Source organism: Mytilus edulis, chromosome 9 (assembly GCF_963676685.1).
Source record: "Mytilus edulis chromosome 9, xbMytEdul2.2, whole genome shotgun sequence".
Lineage (NCBI taxonomy): Eukaryota > Metazoa > Mollusca > Bivalvia > Mytilida > Mytilidae > Mytilus > Mytilus edulis.
The window spans coordinates 25,963,673-25,986,645 of NC_092352.1; the positions used below are offsets into that span (position 1 = coordinate 25,963,673).

The window sequence follows — 22,973 nt, forward strand, 5'->3', positions numbered from 1 at the left end:
TGACATCGGAAATATTCTTAGAAATAAGAAATAGCGAGGAAATACTAAATGTATAGATCTGAAGAGAATAAAAAGGACGTATTATTAATAAAATAATTAGACATGGAAGCACTGTGTTAAGAGAAGGATATTTATACAGAACAAAAAATATGTCGGATTCAATTTCCCCTTAAAAGTAAACCCATTAATTTTCGGTGTCAAAATTAAAGTAACTGTTACCGTTGTGGTTGATTTAGTTAGAAAAACAATAGAACGTTGGACTTTACAAAAAAAAAACCTGCATAATAAAGAATGATTAAAAACACAAATGATTTAAAATGAAATGAAATAAAGTAACATTCTAATTGTTACAGCATGTACTGATGTAGCGGGCAATTCTGTTAAAGTTGCTAACTTTTCCAACACTTTTGTTTATTTAAATTCAAATTGTAGAGAAATGATCAGGTTTTTTTTTTTAATGTATTCTACACTAGAAAACAATTGAATAACAAACGTACTCTCATTGCCATCATTTCACGTCGTACTTTTTAACTTTAAAGAATAAAGAAACAACAACAAAATACAGAAAAACACATTTATGAGTAGTGGCAGGAATGAGAAAGAGGGAGAAATGAGCACTTCAGTAACTTCAGACAAATTTTATCGTATTTTGTGTTTAAGAAAAAATCAGCTGTTCGAATTCTTTTTTTTTAATGGAATTTTATCATTTGAAATATGATAAGGCTTCCATGCGCTCAACTCATATTGAATAGCCAGCGGGGGGTACACTTGATACCAAACGACTGGAATGTCAAAATACAATTATTTGGAAGGAAAAAAAGAGGGCTATATTTTTCTGAGTATGTTACAACCCAAGCTTTATGAAAATTTACAGACAAACTATAAAATTTGAATCATGCAATACTTAATTATTGCCAAACTGAGGGATAGTAGTAATGGAACACCAGGTACTGGGCGGGTAACGGTCTAGGTTCGATATTTTCCTAAACTTTGCGCCTTCAAATTTATTTGAATGTTGTTTATTTGGTCCTTCATACTTTTACAATCCTATGCCATTGGTAAAATTGATTGTTTTGTTTTGAGCCTCCATTTGCAAATAAGGACAGTTAGCAGGGTTCGGGTAAGGCCACTTCCAATTTATTACCAATACGTTTTCTTTCAGACTATAATGAACAAAAATTGGAGCGATAGACCGATTCAAAAAATTATAAGTGATGAAAAATATATGTTTAATGCACTGAGATATTTCTAATATATTTATGTTTATATAATAAATAAAAAAAACGCGAAATAAATCTTTTAATAGAAAACATAAAACAATAACGGATTTTGAAAACAAGATGGAGGGCTTAAAGAAATTGTCCCTATGTACATGTACCTATGACTGAAGTGACATCTATAAACAGATGCTGGGACAATACAACTAGCTATTGTTTGATTTGTTATTTCTTTTTATGATTGAAATAGTTAGGGACGATATCGCGAAATGACTACATCGATATAATCGAAGGCTGCATAAAAATGTAACGACATAGTCATATGACGTCACATGTAGATAAACAATGAGTAGCAAAGACGTGAGCGCTAGAAAATGGATGTGCGTGAAAATATCAGTCCTAATATGGTGTGTCAGCGTTGCCGTAACCATTTTTATAGTCCAATACTTGCGAGTTATTCCCACGGATAATATTGAAGTTGATGAAGAAGAGGATGATTTGATTGTACGTACCCTAAATCTTCATAATGCCAACGAGAAAAAGAGGGAGAAACGCGCAACAGATTATAAAGCATACAAAGAAATGGGATGGCGATTTACTCCAGAGGAAGCTAAGCTTGTTTTCAGTGCTTATTATAAATGTATTGAGGAAAGGAATGCAGCATATTCGGAGAAAATTCATGTAAAAGCAATTTTAGCATTAGAAGGCCAAACAGTCAAAATGACTTGTCATTCTTGCTTCCGTCCGGACCAAGACCCTTCCAGCTACCACATAGAATGGCAACAACTTAGAGCAGAACAAGGTGAATTGGATTATGTGGAAAATAGCAAGAGAGTAAAAATTACCTCCGACAAGATGCTGGTTATTCTAAATGTTGATGTCGTAGATGGTGGTCAGTATTTTTGTGTCCAATCAAATATTCAAGAATATATAGAAATTTATCAACTGGATGTGATCGAAAGGGAAAAACGGATTACTCTTCCAGAGAGTGACATTAAGAATCTTTTACCACAACATGAATTACCTGACCACAACCTAAAATTGTTTACACTATGGTCCGAATGGAGTGATTGTAACCAATGCAATAGGCTCGGTAAAAGACGAAAAGTAGGAATTTGTATGGTAAATAAAATTGAGATTGATGAACCAATAGAACCAATGGACATTCCTATGATTATCTTATACCCTGACGGAATACCATGTCGTTCTACAATTTTACCACCAGGGGTGAAGAGATTACAGGAAATACGTGACAGAAAAAGCGAAACAATATTAGGGGACTGTTTCATGAAATGCCCTACAACACCTGCATTTCTAACGATAACAGATTCCAATGGGAAAATTATAGAAACAATTGATTCCGGATTTTATTCTTTAAAGTAAGTTTGTTTTCAGTTTTATGGTCGTGTTTTGGACTTTGTTAAATCAATTTTAGGGACTAATTTACAAGTTTTAAAATATCATAAAATTGTGAATGGAAATGGGGAATGTGTCAAAGAGACTACATCTCGACCATAGAATAAACAACAGGTCACCAACAGGTCTTCAATGCAGCGAGAAATTCCCGCACCTGGAGGCGTCCTTCAGCTGGCCCCTAAACAAATATGTATTAGTTAGTTCAGTGATAATAAACGCATAATGAGCACATAATGAATGTGTTTTAAGACTGCATTGTGATCTCCTTGTGTAAAAATAAGCGGTTGTCAGATTGACCGCAAACCAGATTTGCCTGCTTTAAAATGATATTGGCAGATCTGGACCCCAAACATTATCAAGAAAAAAAAGATGTTTTTGTGGGGTTCAGAAATGCATCAATCTAGCTTTCATTTCCCGCTACTTGAAGGTTTACAATTCAACAACGATAGAAGCTAAAATCGTGGAAATCGAACTTGACCTTCATTAAGTAAGTCACAGAAAACCACATATCTATTAATTTGAAAAGATTTTTCTTCAACGCGTTTTCAAATATTACACGGTCACTGTTTGGCACCCACCCGGCCGAACCGCCCGTCTGCCTGCCCACTTGCCGTAAATGACCAAATCAATAACCGATATCTTCCATTGGAAATCCTGTTAAAAAGGGGGAAAATTTATTATAGCACTACTTTATTTTAATACAACCTCATATGTTATATTCGTACAATATAGTTTGGTAGTGTAAAACCTTGATGTGGTTTCAACTATTCAGCAACTAGAAAATACTGGATTGTAGTTTCATGCGTGTGTTTTGAGATTCTCACAGTTTGTCATATATTATGAACATTTCATTACTAATTAATCCTTTGAGACCTTGACTTAAAGTTGCAAATTTAATACATGCTAATCTCATAAAATCGCAGATGCTAATCTGTATAAGCATAAGAAAGACAATCCAAACAAACACCCAACTGAATTTCTAGCAAAATTTTATTTTTGTATGAATAAAAGGAGATTTGAAATATGCGTCAATAAGACAGTAACTGAACAACACATCAGGTTCCTCTCAAATCTATCAAATTTATTCGAATGAATGCTGTGGACTCTACTTTCTGTGTTATGGTACAATATTGGAAAAGGACAAAAGTACAAAATGTGTGTGTTACAAGTTTATACTTTATTTACGGTGCCAAGTTAAAAATCTGATTTTTATCAGATTGCATTTTTAATTATAAAAGTCTGATTTTTAACTTGGCATTAATAAAAAATGCACTCTGATAAAAATCAGATTTGCTTCTCGGTCGTGTTGAAATCAGTTTACTCCGTTCCGTGTAATATTCTAAACCACTTTGAAACCTACGTTATTCTTCAGTTATATACATATTTATTTTATTGCACAATAACTTCCAAATATGTAAAATCAAAATGCGAAACAATGCTTCTCACTTACTATTTATACCTCAACTTTACCTAAAAAATATGGAAGTCGAGTACCAATATTTATTTATTTACAAATCTATTTTACGTCCAGTGGCCGAAATAGTATGCCTACCTTATGTTTCGGTGCTACCGATTAAGAAAAATATCTTCTCTTGGTTTAGAGCATACATTTAAATTGTATACAATTGCTGAATTTTTCAGTAAAAACATTCTCTTTAATAATCTATTCAAAAGTTCAAATATGAGAGCCGGGGTTTAGTGGTCAGGTCATCGGACTACTAACACAGTTGTCCCTGATTCGATACCCGCTCCGGGGAGAAAACCGGAACCGCAAAGTTGAAATAACTTGTCTCCCAATCCACTATAAATAAATATATTAAATTTAAACTAAAAATTTCAATTTTTTTTTTCTCGATTTGAGTTTGTTATCTAGAGTTCAATGTGTTAAAGTTGCATGCACATTTTTATCAAATCTATGATGTAGCCTATTTTCTTTTCCTTGACATTAGCAGTTGGTACCCTGGTAAGATAACATTGAACAGTGTTGGACTGCATCGTAGCCCAAGATTACTTAATTATAAATAATTTCTCAGATGACAATAATCGTAAGCAGAATGTTTTTTCCCCCGCTGTAATCAACGAAGGAATTTAGTGTTTCTCATGACCGACCGTTTTTGCGTCTTTCTGTCCTCCGTCCGTCTGTTATATTTTCAATTCTACATCTTGCAAATTTTATGAAACTCATTCACAATGCTAAGAATTAAAACCAGCAGACAAATTTCGAATTTGGGCAGTGAGTCATTAACTGTTCTAAAGTTATGCCCTTTTTTCTTTTAAAAATTGCAAACGTGTTGTGAAATTTACTTTTGAGAAACTGATATGAATTGAAACTTGTGGCACTGGAAGCTATTAGGCTCCTTATTTCCTAAATGTAAAAAGCTGAAGAAAAGCCGATAATCACAAAATTTAGGGTTGGCATTGCACTGCATGAGCCAATAGGAGCCTAATTCCCACGATACATTTTACACCAGGATCACAGTAAAAGCCATTGTAATCTATACTAACAATAACAGCAGCACAGATTCATGCGGACGTAGTGTTCTAACATTGTGTTAATCATTTAATGTGCAAATTTAAAAACATGAATTCTTAACCACCAGTGTATGTAAAGTGCGGATCCTAAAATATCATTTTTACTGTATATGCCATAAATGTCTAATGTAGAATGATAAATAAACAGACGAACTTTTTTTAATTTTTGAAGAAAATGAAGAAAAATAGTTTAAATGTATATGTTCAGAAATACATAATACACTGTGTCTAAACCACACCGGCAAAATTTGTTCGGACTCGATGGTATCTAACATCCGGCACAATGACGGAACATTAATAGACAGAAGAAAGCTAGGTTTCTCCTTATTTTCTTATTTTTTTTATGATATCGAAGAATATAAATACACATACAACTATTTTCTATTGTGATATGCAATATTTTCTACAACCGTTCTATATTAATGGAAAAATAAGTAAAAATGCACGTCAAAATGACGAATTGAGTGAACCTTGCCTCGAAATTGTTTAATTTCTCTTTAAATTGTTCACATTGTACGGAAAGAAAGGTACGGGAAGATAGATATTGACACGGAGATTGCAAATTTAGTTATTATGAGCATCTCAATAATTGTAACTCTGTGTATGGAACGAAAGAAATGGGTCATGTCAAAATGGAACTGGCCGGTTTCGTCAATGTATACAACCCGGTTTCGTCGTAGATTTCAAAATGAATAACCCGGTTTGGTCAAATAAAAAAAAATCATAATCGCATTACAATATAATTGATTATTTAACTTCAGCGTTCAAAATGAGTTTTGTGGGTCGTTCGAAAACAAGTTCGTTCACCGGACAGCGGCTTATTATTTATATGAGTCTCAGATTCAAATAAATAATAAGCAAATTCCTACTCTTATAGAACACAAATATTTTAATTTTACTTTGCATTCCGAACTTTTTTAACAGCATATTGAGATTAAAGCTCTCTAAATATGCATTTTCTATATGAGTTATGGGAAAATATGTTGAACATGTTTAAACTTGAAATTAAAGTTTACGGTCTTAAAAATCGAAACACACAATTGATATGTGATTTTCTCGCACAAAAGAATGGACACCTTTATAAGTAATCTAATCATTCCATGTATGTAATCTTTTCTACCATCGTTAAAAATAAATCTTCTTAAGGATAAACGTTGATAATAAGACAAATGTATATGCATGCATAATCGACATAGAAAATGAATGTAGGATTACAACTACCATGCATTAAAATAAAATTTATTTATCACTAATTGTAACTATACTGCTATGTACAAATTAGTATAATAGTCTCAGGTCATCGATAAAATTCAATAATAATTATTTTGTTAACATTATTAAAAAAACCGAGTCTGTACTGTCGCCATTGTGTTATGATGATCGTACACTGACGTTGGTCAATATATTTTGACAATATATACGGACAGACGGATTCAGTTTATTTCAAAGTGGGCGTATTTCGAACAACCTTTACATACCGCCGAGCGTAGCGAGTCGAACAATATTTTGATTATTTTTTGCTTTACAAAATCGTTAAATACAGGAATCAATATAGTTTTGGCAACCGAAGGTGGGGTCGGGGCGTGCAACCTATACGTCATCTAGATTCGCCACTTATCTTATAAAGTGTATACCGAATTAAAATATTGTAAGAAATGAGAAAACAGGAACACCCGGGAAATCGGATTATGTGAGTTGGATTATGTTTATTATAATAAATGCCGAATATCAAGTTCTTTTTATCGATTTCTATACATTTTTCTCAAATATATATAAATGTTATATAGGAAAATGATAAGGCAGACAAATATACAAATAAATCGACTTGGCCGATATCCTAATAAAACTTATTGACCTTTAATTACGATTATTTTTCATTTCTTTGCGTTTTTACACGCCCGTCCCAATTTTGACAGGACGTATTATTGTATACACCCGTCTGTCCGTCCGTCCTTCCATCCGTCCGTTCCTCCATCTATCAGTCATTCGGTCCGTCCGTCTACATATCCGTCTATCTTTATGTCCAGCGTAAACATGTCGCACCGTAACTTGAGCTTATCTAGTTTTCATGAAACTTAACAAAGTTATTTCTTGAAATGGTCAAACGATTTGTAAACCTTTTAGTGAAAATCAAATTAAATCTTTTTGAGTTACAGAACTTTGTAAGTAAAACAGGAGTGTGTTTTTTGTTAACATGTCGCGCCATATCTCAAAATGATTTATCATTATTGCATCAAACTTTACACACTTCTTAGTAATATAAATCTTAACTTCTGCATACTTTATGGTGATGTTTTAAATTTTGTTTTTTAAGCGTTAATTAGGTTTTCTTTGTAAAAAAAAAAAGGGGGGTCACATACTGCGATGTATCTCAAACCCTACATAAAAAAATATCATAATGTTAATGTTAAAAAAATAATTAGATATCAGTGTTTGCTATTGAGTATTTATATTCCATTTAAAATTAGTTTGAAGATCAGTGAAATAACGGATACGACTTTCATTAGGAAAATGTGTAGTACTATATTTACCTATGTAAATAAATGTAAACACGCCAAGTTTACTTTATAATACATATATATTTAATTTCTTTCGAAAGACAATGTTCAGATCCGTGTTAACGTTGCTTTTCATTAATTGTTGGTTTTAAAAAAATATAAAAAACCGGGTGATATATATAGACGAAACCGGGTGTTGTGTAGTAAACAACAATGACGAAACCGGTGTTTTTTTATTTGACATGACCTATTTCTTTCGTTCCATACACATAAATACAAGTATTGAGATGCTCATAATGACTAGTTTTGCAATCTCTGTGTCAGTATCTATCTTCCCGTACCTTTCTTTCCGTACAATGTGAACAATTTAAAGAGAAATTAAACAATTTCGAGGCAAGGTTCACTCAATTCGTCATTTTGACATGCATTTTGACTTATTTCTCCGTTAATATAGAACGGTTGTAGAAAATATTGCATATCACAATAGAAAATAGTTGTTTATGTATATATATTCTTCGATGTCATTAAAAAAATAAGAAAATAAGGAGAAACCTATCTTTCTTCTGTCTATTGATGTTCCGTCATTGTGCCGGATGTTAGATACCATCGAGTCCGATCAAATTCTGCCGGTGTGGTTTAGACACAGTGTAATACTAATAAAACAAAGTAAGAGATGCGAGCGGAATTTATCGCGCCTAAAGCCATCCAACTGTGAAATATATACCAAAATAGGTGAATTTTTAGGACATTTCACGAACAGATCGTGCAGGTGCTTTATAACTAACAGGTGAGATGTTGTTGCAGTAAAAAATATTCATTTTAATACAATTATTAAAGTTGTATAACGTAGAATATGTTTTGTCATTCAGTTTCTTCATATTTAACTACATTCCACTATGATGATTTCGTAATGCTAGTCATGTTTACTGTCGAATAATGATACTATTCTTTCATTTTAACTGTGGAGCGAATTATTAGTATTGTATATGCGGTGCATTTTCACTGTGTAATTATAATTTTTTTTTTTATCTATTACAGCTCATTTCTTTAAGCATGTAGAGCAAGACTTTAGTTGATTTGCTTGCTTTTTTTTATTGGATAATCATTATGATAACACCCAATTTAATTCAAATATTAAAAATACAGGTTAAACTATGCCTATTCATATTGTTTAAAAATGTCAATCTTATTTACAAAGTTTGTATAAACAATTATACAAACAAAGCAAGCAAGCCAACCAAAGTTTTGCTTTACATGCATTAGGAAATTAGCTGTAAATCCTTAATTTAGCCGACTTGCTCAAATAATAGATAAAGTAAGACAAAGATTTGATAAAATTTAACTTACGGATAAAAGTTTGGTTTTAAAACACTCTACTAAATTCAATAGAAATAACATTTATTTCAAATGTATTCCATTTAGTTTCTTATAAAGCGTATAGAGATCTTTATCCTTATTTTTTATGCCCCACCTACGATAGTAGAGGGGCATTATGTTTTCTGGTCTGTGCGTCCGTCCGTCCGTCCGTCCGTCTGTTCGTTCGTCCGTCCGTCTGTCCGTTCGTCCGTCCGTCTGTCCCGCTTCAGGTTAAAGTTTTTGGTCAAGGTAGTTTTTGATGAAGTTTAAGTCCAATCGACTTCAAACTTAGTACACATGTCCCCTATGATATGATCTTTCTAATTTTAATGCCAAATTAGAGTTTTTACCCCAATTTCACGGTCCACTGAACATGGAAAATGATAGTGCGAGTGGGGCATTCGTGTACTGAGGACACATTCTTGTTTTATCCATTTCCATGACACTTCACCACTAATTACGTACATCTTGATATAGATTGCACCTTTGTTTTCCCGTTTAAAAGGTTTTACACTGGATCCCTTTATAACTTGCTGTTCGGTGTGAGCCAAGACTCCATGTTGAAGACCGTATTTTGACGTATAATGGTCTACTTTTATAAATTGTGACTCGGATGGAGAGTTGTCTCATTGTCACATACGACATCTATATGGCTCAAAAACGAAACGAGACGGGATAAAAAGGGATGAAAAAATCTACGCTACTTTTTTAATATATTTATAATGGGCTTTATATGGGTCAAAATAGAGTAAAATAGTGGGTCGCATTTGGGTATAAGCGTCACGCCGGATTGCCGATTTTTTGCAAGCGTGACAGGTGAAAGTCAAATGATTGTGTAGAGAAAAACGGGAAATGAAGTCTAGCGGGACACGGATAATTACAAAAAATTAGAACTGCATAGTATAAGCGGGATACGGGAATCTGACAAAACAATAAGCGGAATGCGGGAATCTGACAAAACAGTAAGCGGGATCCGGGATCAGAACCCCCCAATGAGACCCCAGAAAAAGATATTTTTGTATATTCATCCTATTGTTACAGTCATGCCTTCAATAACAAAAGTATCCGATGCATGCATTTTTTCATATTTTTGGTCCCTTTTTCAATTTTGTGGGGTCCAAAATTATAGACAAAAGTCCTTTAATATAGATATTTGGAATTCGTTGACATGCTGAATCTGACCATGTATCAAGTTTGGGGATTTTTTGCCTAGTTGCTGAAATAGCCCACATAGAGTTCCAAAGGGTCTAAAATCAACAAAAATGAATTGTAGCATGCATTTCGTGTACAATAACCCAAATGTGCATGGTTTTGCCTCTGTGGTAGTATCCATTCGCGGATCTAGAATTTTTCATAAGTAGGGGCCCACTGACTGCTTAAGAGGGCCCGCTGCTGTCACGCTCCAGTGATTCACTATATAAGTTAAAATCAAGGAGAAACGTAATCTGAAGAATACAATATGACATTTTGAGAATCGCTTTTGTTACAAGTTTGAAAAGCTATATATTTGATGAAGAATGAATGAGGAGTTTGTATTTCAATTGGAAAATACATGTATCATAAATCCTAAAGTCATCAACTAAGTTTTTTTTCATTTGTTGCAAGTGCATTTATCACATAATTCTACAATAAAAATTCCTCGCATCTTTGAAAGTTCTACATTAATAATGACTGCACTAACAGTGATAATTCATCGCATCTATAGTTAAAATGGATCGCTTTCAATAATCGATATGCTATATTATGATGCTTTTATAACACTTATTTGAAGTTTAATGCTATGTTTGTATATTATAAAGACATATCACAATGAAAATATCCTTTAACTTGATATTTTCAAAACGTAAACAAATACAGTTTTCCCATGATCCTTTATTCTACAATAGACATACCCGCATATAACAGTAAAAATGAACTAGCTGGATTCGCACTTTATATACACTGACCACTAGTAAATGAAAAATCCCGTGTTAAATCTATACTGTATTGTCTTTTAGTTACAAACTAATTTTAAAATTTGGTTCACGTTGTACGGGAATCTTTCGACATTTTAGATCGCAAATAACAGCAAAATTCAAAGTTTGGTCCTAATTTGAAATGAAATAAACAAATTTTGGTCCTAATTTGAAATGAAATAAGCAAATTTTGATATTGGACAGAAATTGATTTGTGAGATCATTTATTTAGGCAAAGAAATTTAAGTGAACGTAACTGTTTTTACATAAACAGAATAATTTCACCTGATTCAATTTATTTTTAAACTTTGCTTTATATGGTTTCATCAATTAAATGCTAAAAATATATAATAGAATGAACAAGATTATTTTCTTTCAGAAACTGTATACAGCAAGAAAAAGTATGAAGTCCACGTTCTTTTTTTTTTAATTTCTGAAAACATTTTATAAGACATATCTTCTCATGTTTCAAAACTCTGTCATAGGTACAAAACTTGTAGCTTGGAATATTACTCGGTGGCATATACCGCAGGGTTTGGTCAAATTAAAAAAAATAATATAATGGACAGCCGGCAAAGTATGAAAATGTCTGTCAATTTTTGTGTGTTTACTCCCATTTTAACTTAATAAAAGAGGTCCGTAAGACTTTTGTGGTTACCAAAACAAGATGTCCATTTTTAATTTGCTTAATACTTTCTTTCTATCTGCAGAAGTAAGCCTACATTGCCACCGATGGTCAAGCGAAAGGTAACTTACGCAGACACTGGAAAACGAGTTGTGTTGTTATGTCCAAATTCTTCAAAGAAAAAAAGCTTGATAAGATGGCAGAATGGATCAATTCCCTTTAATCCTCTGACCATTAAAGGACAAACACGTGGACGGGTTCATATAGATACTATCAATCGTTTGCACATAAAGGGACTACGAAAAAGTGATACCGCTGTTTATAGTTGCTGGGTTCAGGCGAAATTAGTTGGTACAGTTAAGTTGATAATCACTACAGGAATTGATCCGAAAGTTCATCAGATTATAACAACAACAGGCATTGTGTTAACCATTATTTGTCTTTCACTTATTTGCATATGTACACTTGGAAACAAAGCACGTAAGAAAAACGCAACAAAGTAAGAAAAAAAAAGAGATAACACATCTGGTTTTGCTCCAAAAAACACAGTCGGAAAGCTGACCCCTGTTTGACCCCATTTCTTAAAGCAACAATGGACGTCATGTGATTACCATATATGGGCATTTTTTTACCAAAAAAAGTGAAGCTCGTTTTTTGGAATTTGTAGTTTTTTGCATGAATTAAAACTAATTTCCTTTTAAGTGAACATTCTTGAGTATATAAGAAATATATTACTCAACTCAATTATGGATTAAACTCATTTTTTTCTCTCAAAATGTGTCTTCAAAGTCAAGGTGTTGACGAAAAAAATTGGTCACAGAAAATTAAAATCGTAATTTTCTTTCTTAACTTCTCGGGAAGCTATGCTGAATTTAAATTATGTTATGTAACATAACTTGGACTATGATATGTCAAATTTGTGCCAGTTGATATGCTAAGATACGCAAATGTGCCAGTTAGATGTGTCGATATTTCTGACGAAGCGGGGCCGACGGTAATTCACGAGTTACGTCCCTTTGTTTGACACTATCATGAACTAACTATTGTTATATCAAGCAATATGCTGTTATTTACATGTGGAAATTATTAAAAATTACATTATTAAATATATTTTGATACTGTAAACATGTGCCAAAAAATAGAGAAACACATTTTATCACTTTTCAGAACTCAGTCCCTGTGAAATAGGCCCTATGTGTTCCTATGTGCCATAATAGGGTTACTAATTTAATATTAATTTAATATTCCAAGAGTTAATTTAATATTCATGTTTTGGTAAGTATTTTTACTGCTGCAACCAAATTATTTTAACACAGAAATAAATGTCTACTCAATTTATACAAGGGGTAGTCTAAATATTCATGAATAATGGATCAAGACAGTATTAAAATGATAAAAAACAGAAATTCCTTTTCATTACTGACACTTGCAAGTTGGTCCTACCTTTTTCATTTAAACATAAAAGAGATCATAATGAAAGTATTCTGAATGTAAAATCTTCATTATTTTAAATTCATAAAAGGAAAATTAGTTTGTAATCCTTGTTTTGTATGAACAAACTAAATATAACCATGTTGTCTCATTGATTTCATGCAAGTTATAGTTCTAATGAATGAACTCAAATTATAAAAATAACACACTAAACCAATAAATAAATGGTGCTGGTCATGAACTTGAAAATAAATAAGAACAAAATAGACTTAGTAATATTTTTCTTTTTCTATTTGAAAAAAATAATAATAACATTAAAAAAACTATGCATTTTTACAAATTACAGAATATATTTATAAAAGTATTTCAGAGCAGTTTCAGGGGGCTAAGTCAACAATTATGTTTTAGATCACAAGTCCAAATTAAGTCACACCTCATGTCAGTATCATATGATAATTCTTTGAATATGATTGTCAGATTAAAATGATACTCTGAAAGAGATTGTTTGAAGGCAGCAACCATTTGTTTTCAGGGAGGGGGGGGGGGCTATGGATTTTTTTCCAGACAAGTTGAAAACAATTCTTCTCTTTCAATTTTAGCATTTCATCTAATGGCAGCTGAGGGTAAAACAAACATTTTTTTTTCTCAGGGTCAAAACAAATTATTTTTTATCCAAAAATTGGAAACAAACTTTTTTTCTTCAAAACAATCAAAAGCCACCACCCCCTAACCCCTACAGAAAATCAAATGGTTGTTGGCTGCCTAAGTTGAAATTTAAGACAATACTTTCTCATTTACTTTTGCAGGATTCCTTTATCACAAAAAACAAGTATTATTTTAAACAACGAATGTGTTTTATGTCAGTGCATCTATAAAAGCAGTTAAGGTTGTGCAAAGACAGTATAAGATTTCCTTACCTTGGTTTAGTTAAGTCATACATTTCACTGACTTAAAGAGAATAATTAATCCAGTCAAATATTCACAGCTGATCTCGCCATTACTTTTTCAAACAAACATACTAAGGCCACACCAATTTGATTACTTGTTCGACGGACCCGCCCGCACCTATTTTTTTCAAAACATAATTTTTTTATTTTTTTTATATTCCCGCTTCCCGCATCCGGAAATGTAATCTTGTCCATTTCCCGCACCGTTTTTTTTTTGTAAATATTATAAAATCACATTCTAAACCTCAGTGTTAATAACGATTTTAAACCTATAAGCACCCCATAACACTGTGTAAATATCTGTGAAAATATTTGTTTCAGCATGAAACGTGAGAGTGCTCCAATATAAATATATAAGTGGAAATACCTGTACAGAACAAAACATTGGTTTCTTTCCCCCTTACTTATATTCCCTATCAAAAGATGTTCGTTGTTAAAATAAAGTAAAAAGAACTTCTGAAGGATTTGCCTTCACCTGCGATTATATTGTATGCTAGAGAAACAAAACTATACACAGCCGCTGCATGTTTATGTACCTGATTTAGGGGCCTGTCGTTCAGCAGTTATCGTTTGTAGATGTGGTTCATTGGTATTTTCGCGTTTGGATATATACATTAGATAGTTGGTTTTCCTGTTCGAATTGTGTACACCAATAAGTGTGGGGTCCCTTAAAGCTTGCTGTTTGGTCTGGATCAAAGCCCTGTGTAAAAGGCCGTATTTGACCTGTGATTGTCATGATTGTTATTATTAGGTTGTGAACAACCCTCCCTCAGACAAGGGGTAATTTTTCTGTTGTAGAAAAGAAAATAGAAATACCAAGGATTTGTATAGTGCTACTATTCAAAACCTTTGAAAATTTAGATTGTTTTACTCAAAAAGAGGAGAAATACATCATAATTTTTATTTTAAACAATTTTTCTAAAAGAGGGGTCCACTTATTTTGAATAATATTGAATAAACTGTTTATAAAGTAAATGTGTTAATAGGTTCAAGTCCAGGAATATTACAAAATTCTTGGACATGTTTTGACCATTTAATACAAGATAGATATATAGTTCTTTGGGAACATATGAGCCCTTTTGTACTAAAAGATGTTTTTTACAAAGAAATATATTATGACTTTAATATATTGACCCCCTCATAAATGGGATATTTAGATTATAACATTAAGGGGTTGTTCCCAACCTGATTATGACTTAATGTAGATGGCAAATTGGCCAATTGTCAGTCCCACATACATAGACCAGATTTAATTATACAATTATTTCATGGTGAACAGGGGAAAAATACTTCATAAATTAAAGAAATTTCAAAGTACAAGTCATAAATTGAGTTTTAATATTGTTAAAACCTACTATTTTATGTTTACAAAAAAAAATTATAATCGCTCGCCTTTACTTTTCCAGCTTCGCCTCAAAAATTTTCAAATTAAATATTTTTTTATTAAAATTTTCAAATCGCTCGCTCGCCCCAATTTTTGGAGTCCAAAAATCCGTAGAACAAGAAATTAAATTGGTGTGGCCTAAATGTGTGTACATTGACTGTGTTCAGATGCCAGGTGACATCGATGTGTAAGACCGAAAAACTACACTGTCAAAAAATGTCTTTCTTTTGGAATTTAGTTCAAACGGGGTTTCCCAAGGGGTAATAGAACGTTATACTTTATGATTTTTTTTAATTTTGAGATACGTATTATTAATTGTTTGTATAACTTATAGTACATATAGTCTTTGTTAATCTGTGAAAAATAGAAGAAAATAATTTTAAACGACGATCGTTAAAACTTGGCCAATTTGACATGTTTGAGATTTTTTTTCCTTTTGATAATAAACTCCATGCTCAACAAATCGAAATAAATCTATTTCAGACCCTAATGGCAAGTGGGAAACTGAAAAAAAGATAAACTTCCAAATTGGCGCCAAAAAAAAAATCCGCGAAATTAACGCAATTTCAGAATGACGGGTTTTAATATCAGTCCCATTGTTGTCTTAAGAAAGTAGCAACAACGGTCGTTTCTAAGGGCTTGCTTTCCGACTGAACAATCGTTTTACCAAAAACAACGGCGAAGGCACCTGTTTGCGGGTTTTCAGGAAAATCGAGGTGTTTGCATTAACGAATCACGTTTAGTTTAACTTATTTTTGAATTGTCAGCAAGATATGATTGGAGAAAAAGAAATGCGCACCAAAAACAACAAAGCGTTAGTCATCACCATAGAGGACAACAGATTGACAGCAGTAGAATCTACTTAGTGTAAGAAAACGCAACATTTCCAAACTTTGGTGAGAGTTGCATCTATGCCATCGAACTTGAATTACCCACATTACTGAAACGATTTGTTGAGAATCAATGCTGAATATTAAGGAAAAGATGTTGATACTCTTTCTGAATAAAATAAGACTGTATTATACTGCCTTCGTGATAATTAGACAAAGAAAAAAAAACAATGAATGGTTCAATGACCCTTCATGCTACATCTATTTCGAAAGACCAAAATGTAACTAAGCACATTTCTGACCCCGGGAAAAATACGTTGAACATTGTGTAAGGTTTGGTGGAATATCATTTCACTTGGAGCTTATTGTGCACCCCTGTTGTCGGACTTGTTTTTTGTACTTATATGAAGCAGATATCGTATGAAATCTTCTCAAGGAAAAAAAAGAATAAAATATCTTGCAAAGTTCTTTCCCTCTCATATATCCAAGTGAGTGTGAGATAAAACGTCTGAATAGTTTCCACGATATGGACTTAAGGGCATACGATACAGTTTTGATTTCATATTTGAATTTTGCTGACAATTTGTATATAGGCCATTTTTTGCCTGGTTTAATCAAATATGTAATAAAAAATATACCTTCATGTGCTACTTTTTGAGTAAAATGGGGTCAAAATTTTATAAATTTGCTCAAAATTTAGGATTTGTTGACGTATTTTTCCTTTCGACAGACATACATAACTTTTTTGTTTGAAAAGATAAGCACACGATGTTTTTGTTAAACTATTGTAAATTCTGTTTTATATAAATGGCCTTTAAATTTGTGCAATTTGTTTTTTAAATAACTCGTATCAAATGTTCACGAATGTAGGAAAAAAAAACTCATTTTTAGCTGTATATTTTTTTCCAATTAAAAAAAATGCACTATTTATATAATAGTTCTGGAATAACTGGTCATTATCGTTATATATGGACTGCCCACAGGACATTGGTATTGACTAAGATAGTTATAATGACTGAGCCGAAGGCGAGGTCATTATCGCTGTCACAGTCAATACTACTATCCTACGGGCAGTCCATATATAACGATAATGACCAGTTATTCAAAAACTATTATGTTTATTTCATTGAGGAACCATGTTTCAGAAAATTCTCATAGATTCAAAATGTCCAAAGCAAACTCGAGTAGTTGTACGATTTCTATGGCAAAGAGTTAAAACCAGTCATAGCAATAATGCCATTCATTTTAGTGCAATTTTTCAGTATATGAATACTAAATCAAGTTCTCTATAATTTTATAATTTACCAAAACATATGGTAAACAATTCAACAACTTAAATATAATATTAAAAACAGGAAAATGTTTTATTGAAGGGACATCTCTCTAAACAGAGAATCAACGCCCCACCGGTCATTAACAGACGGAAACCACGCCCCATCGGTCATTTTCATGTGAAAATCCGTTAACGACCGGTTTTCTGGTACGTTTCGTTCTGTAAATGACCAATTGAATTCATTACTGATGGATAATAAATGTCATGTGGTCCCTTTTTATCCAATAAGAGAAGCTTATTCTCAACCGATATTAAATAATGACGTTTTCATTAAAATTGGCACACAGAATCTTCTCACGTAATCTTACCAAAAGGCATTTTAAAAAAGAGGGGTTCATGAACTCGTTTTCAAGTTAGATCAGTTTGAATGATAAAAATTAGTCGAAAACTGAATCTTTTCCCGATAAGTCTTAGTTTGGCGTCGCGAAAATAACAATTTACGTTAGCAACGTCATTACCTACTCTATAACTGTATTGTATGCCCGCAAAAGGATGACTACAGTTGATTCTTCGATACATGTGATGACTGCATCCTTTTAAAAGAGGGACGAAAGATACCAAAGGGACAGTCAAACTCATAGATCGAATATAAACTGACAACGCCTGGCTAAAAATGAAAAAGAGAAACAGACAACAATACAACACATGACACAACATAGAAAACTAAAGAATAAGCAACACGAACCCCACCAACTGTCAACTTCCTTTTCTCAGCAGTTACAAACTCCCTTTCGCAGCGTATGGCGTTTACCAATCTCAATTGATACGGTAGGTTCATGTATGTGCCCTTAATATGAACATCGTTGGAAAAAAGTGTGTTCCTTGCAGAAAAATGATCAAACAGAGATATAAAGGGGAACGACTGTCATCGTCACTAATTACGGTTTAGTAAGTTTTAGTTTGTAACTCGGATTTGTTTTCTCTCAATCGATTTATGACTTCTGAAGACTGGTATATACTACTGTTACCTTTATTTACGGTCACTATCACGATGTGGTGGAATGATCTTTTCGATATCATACATGCTTGTATTTTGAATCTAGCGGGTCGATAGGTTTCAACAATAGAGTATTTATCACACAATATAGAACATTAGACCGTTGGTTTTCCCGTTTGAATGGTTTTACACTAGTAATTTTGGGGCCCTTTATAGCTTGTTGTTCGGAGTGAGCCAAGGCTCCGTGTTGAAGGCCGTACATTGACCTATAATGGTTTACTTTTTTAAAAATTGTCATTTGGATGGAGAGTTGTCTCATTGGCACTCACACCACATCTTCCTATATCTATTCATACTCAAAATACTCCATGTCTGTATTTCAACTCATCATCTACACGAGTCTTTGGATAGAATAGACGTCCAAATCAGTAGTTTTACTGATTGTGTCGTTTTTCCGAGCATGATATTTTGCTTTATTGTGGATTCACATGGCAGCATATCAACAGATGCTTACGCTGTCGACGCTCCCGTTCTCGCTCTTTATGCAGTTGATGTGATTCCTTCATTTATTTATTGTCAAACGGGGTTTAGAGTTACTTCAACATTACTTACTCTAGGGGAGGTATGAACAGTATGTCGATACCAATAAACTCAAAAGATATTCTAGAGTGAATACACTCTGCATGTTTCCTCTTGCAACAGTATATAAAAATTGACTCTGCTAGCCTTTGAATTAGTATTTCAAATTTAAATGTAAAATCACATTAAAAGAAATAATCTTACTTTGTGTGGGTTTTTTTTTAAAGAATATTCAACGCAGATATAGGCATCTTGTTTTATATTTTGTAATTTAATCACTCTGATTCACTAAAAACATCTGTGACTTACACAGTCAAAATGCTTAAATTGTTGTATGGACCAGACATATCTGTTGCGTTTGTAGAATGTGTTTTTCAAAAACCATTCGGCATTCTTTTTCATGCTGATATGTCTTCATATGAGACAAATTTTATATAAGAGAATCCCAGGAAGATTGAAAAGAATAAATCATTGACCTCACTTCCGCTTTAAAGATGATCTCCACTCACTAATAATAATTATTCATATACTTTGGTGACTGTTGAATGCATCTATGCCATCGAACTTGAATTAAAGTATAGCACAAAAACAGTCAAGTCAACCTCATATCCTGATCATACCATTTTAACCCATGTTATTGAAACGGTTTTCGAAGTGGCAATCATGTACAACAAGCGACACATAACATTTGCCTATTAAGCAAAATAAATCGTGAAATTCAGACACAAACACAACACATTCACACTGGTTGTTAAGAAAAGAATAAAGATGAAAGACTGACTTTTTTTTAATAAAATGAAGTCAAAGTAACATTCGTTATAAATATAAAGACGAAGATTCTATCACAGATAATACTGCAGCGAAATGCAACAAAAGTGGAATCAGTCAAAGTCTTTTAATCACATCACTATTTCACTTCATGTGAGCTGCAGATCTTTAACATTAATACTCAATTCTGTAATCCAAGTATATTGCTTAGTTAACAAAAGTAAATTCTTACATGTATATTAAAGTTTTAAAGACGCACTTTTAATTTACGGATGTAAAAATTAAACAAGCATGAATATATCATTTGCATAATATGAACAATTATAGTAGAATAAAGAGATAACATGAGTAAAAAAAACATTTGTATCACAATTATAAACTTATTTTCTGGTCATAGTGCATGTTAAAAATACAACAATTGTTTGTTCAAGGTAAATAAGAAATAACGTTCACAATCAGGATTATGCTTATTATTGACGTTATTTATGACATGTTTATACTTATAACTGGATATCTTAAAAACATATGTAGCACTAATGATTTTTAAAAAGATAAAAATACATCAATAACAGGATGAACACTCTTAAAGTATCCGGTATCACTATAAATATAGGGTTTAATCTCTCCATTTTAACTTTTTTCGAAGATCAAAGAAAAGTGACAGTACGAAGTACCAAAGTAAGATCATGTTTAAACGCAATAATTTCGCATTCAATATACAGTACATTGTTTTGTAATTTGTAAAGCTTGAAAAAAAGTATTCCCTTCATGAAAAGTTCAAGATGTAAATGAAAGTGTTTTATTCATAACTCGATTTGTTTCAATTTTGCTTTTGGTTTTTAATATCTTTTATTGAAATTGAAATTGAAGTTTGCGATTTTCAACAAAGTGTGAGATTCAAATATAACACTTATTGTTTGCATATGTTTTATTTGAGAACTCAATTAAGTTTGAAGATCTTGTATATATAATTTTCATCTAGAAACCTTCAATCAGATCATATGCTTCTAGTGACGAAATAACTATATAAAGTAACCACAATATAAAAACAATAAAGCCAGTGGCCCATTTTGCTTTTACAGGTCCACCAAGTTCAGCGTTACCAAACATGGACATTTTCCTTCTCACTAATAATACGAAAATTGCTACGCAAGCACAAGTAAGATAGATAACAACACTAAAGCCAAGTGAACCAGCCGGGTAATCAAACTGCATATCCTGAAATAGAAAAAAATTAATACCTCGTTAGATTATATTCAATAGTATAACTTGCATAATAGAAACGCATATTGTGATCATAGTTGTACACATGGAATAAATTCCTACAATTTCTGTTACTTTGATTGACCGATTCAATGTTACAGACTTGAATACATTACAACCAACGTGTGTACCACCTTCCCATTTGAATTTCCTATATGTCGACACGTGTTCGCCTTTCTTTACTTCCTTGGCAAATGTGTATTTTTGTGGACAAACACGATTTGGTAAGCGGCATCATTCTCTTTGGTTTCGAAAATATCACTTACCTCACTGTTGATAATTAGGACAGACGCACTCCGTCTCCAATATTCAACAAAAAATACGGAAATCCAAGGTAAATTAAAGGTCCATAAAGAGGCATTCCTGCAATTTTTTGTCGTCGTTTTTTGTGCTATTATTATCACGATTGTCATTGTTATAGAAAAAAGTAATTTACAAAATTACCGAACGCCAAAGAAAATTTCTAACGGAAAGTCTCTAAGCAGTTGGCAATATCAAAAGCTCAAACACATAAAACAAATTAATAACAACTGTCATATTTCTGACTTGATATAGCAATATAGATATTTCTAAATCATATGAACTTCGGAAATATTGTATATTTGATTGTAGATAATTGTTGCAGTGATTATAACCGCCTCTCTGATGCGATGCATAATTAAGGTGTTTGATAATCTATCATTCTATCTTATACATTTTTGTTTTCAGATGATTTACACAAATGATTCATGTTGCCTTTCAACTGCTAATGGTTGGTTCAGGGTTATTGCCCTTTGAGAAATTTTCATAAACAAAAGACGAAGTTGAAGAGCACTGCGAACCCTAAATATTGTTGCAGATCGTATACAGGCACACCAAAAATTGTTTTGGGAAGTAAACATACATAAATAAAAGTAAAGGGTATTTTCCCTGTTTTATAAAAACGTAACTTGAACTCTTATATGTGCCGATATAGTGTACGATTTTTTTTTTAATTTGACCGCTAATGTTTCATTAAATAACCTGATGTCTGAGGGTCGAATAAACGACTTTGTATTTGCATATAGGCTTACCTTCGCTTCCCAGTAACATGCTGCTAACAGCCAAGGGAGACCTAGTCCGAGAAACACATTTACTGCGTTACTTCCATTGACATTTCCGATTGAGCAGTCTGCGTATTTTTCATTGATTGCTGCAAGCTTACTAGCAAATGTGTCCGGCATACTTGTGCCTAGTGCCACGAATGTGATTGCTGTAACAGTGTCTTTTAGTCCAATTAAACACCCAAATATTGTAGCAAGGTCATTAACAACGGCGGTTAGAAGGCCTATTACTAACAATGAAACAACAAATGTTACCCATCCTCCTCCGATAGATGTAGGTGGTATACATGCAAAAAACACCTGTAACAAAAGCACATCATTATATTATGATTTTAGTGTTAAAATCTGTTTTTATCTGCAAAGTGTTAGAGCATATTTTTGTATTTAATAGATAGTTACGAGTTTCCATAGCTTACTCCATTTAAAGTGCATGTTACCATATATGACATGAACTTTACTGTTATGGTGATGGATTTATATCGATATTCGACTACTTGATATAAAACACTTAAGTTCAACTGTCGATCCACAACGGTATCATCCGATTAAGAGTCAATGTTGAAATACATTTATATGAATTTCTACTGATAATTTCGAAAGTAATTCAAATCCAAAACAGTTCAGCGTCCTAAAGAGAAAAAAACATATAATCCTCATTTCAGTTCGCACGAAAAGTGTTTTTGAATACAAGTAACTTTCACCAGGTGCTATAACGACCAAAAGTTTGGAAGGTCAATAATTTCAAAAGCATATAAGTCATACCTATACTTAGGTCATGGCACAGTTTTAAAACAGTGTGTGTCTTACGTTTCTACATGTC

General features: G+C 32.7%; 2 protein-coding genes across 8 annotated transcripts in view; one reads left to right on the plus strand and one right to left on the minus strand.

Moving 5' to 3' along the window:
- The first annotated feature begins 1,530 nt into the window (after window positions 1-1,530).
- Window positions 1,531-12,145, plus strand: LOC139487911 (Ig-like V-type domain-containing protein FAM187A). The gene is made up of 2 exons (XM_071273135.1): window positions 1,531-2,596; window positions 11,685-12,145. Exons 1-2 carry the CDS (start codon window positions 1,563-1,565, stop codon window positions 12,100-12,102), a joined length of 1,452 nt encoding a protein of 483 aa, XP_071129236.1. The 5' UTR covers window positions 1,531-1,562; the 3' UTR covers window positions 12,103-12,145.
- Window positions 12,146-19,809: 7,664 nt separating this feature from the next.
- Window positions 19,810-22,973, minus strand: part of LOC139487912 (sodium/calcium exchanger 3-like) — a 34,647-nt gene continuing 31,483 nt past the window's right edge. For all 7 annotated transcript variants that reach the window (XM_071273141.1, XM_071273139.1, XM_071273138.1 and 4 more), the window contains 2 exons: window positions 22,124-22,453; window positions 19,810-21,026 (listed from right to left, as the gene is read on the minus strand). In XM_071273141.1, the coding sequence (XP_071129242.1) occupies window positions 20,787-21,026; window positions 22,124-22,453 (570 nt within the window). In that variant the 3' untranslated portion in view covers window positions 19,810-20,786. The remainder of the gene's footprint in view (window positions 21,027-22,123; window positions 22,454-22,973) is intronic.

Bases quoted from the DNA above. Each gene is read 5' to 3' on its own strand.
- LOC139487911 (XM_071273135.1), top strand. From the start codon at position 1,563: ATGAGTAGCAAAGACGTGAGCGCTAGAAAATGGATGTGCGTGAAAATA. The intron at 2,597-11,684 runs GTAAGTTTGTTT...TTCTATCTGCAG, and splicing joins TCCGGATTTTATTCTTTAAA to AAGTAAGCCTACATTGCCAC.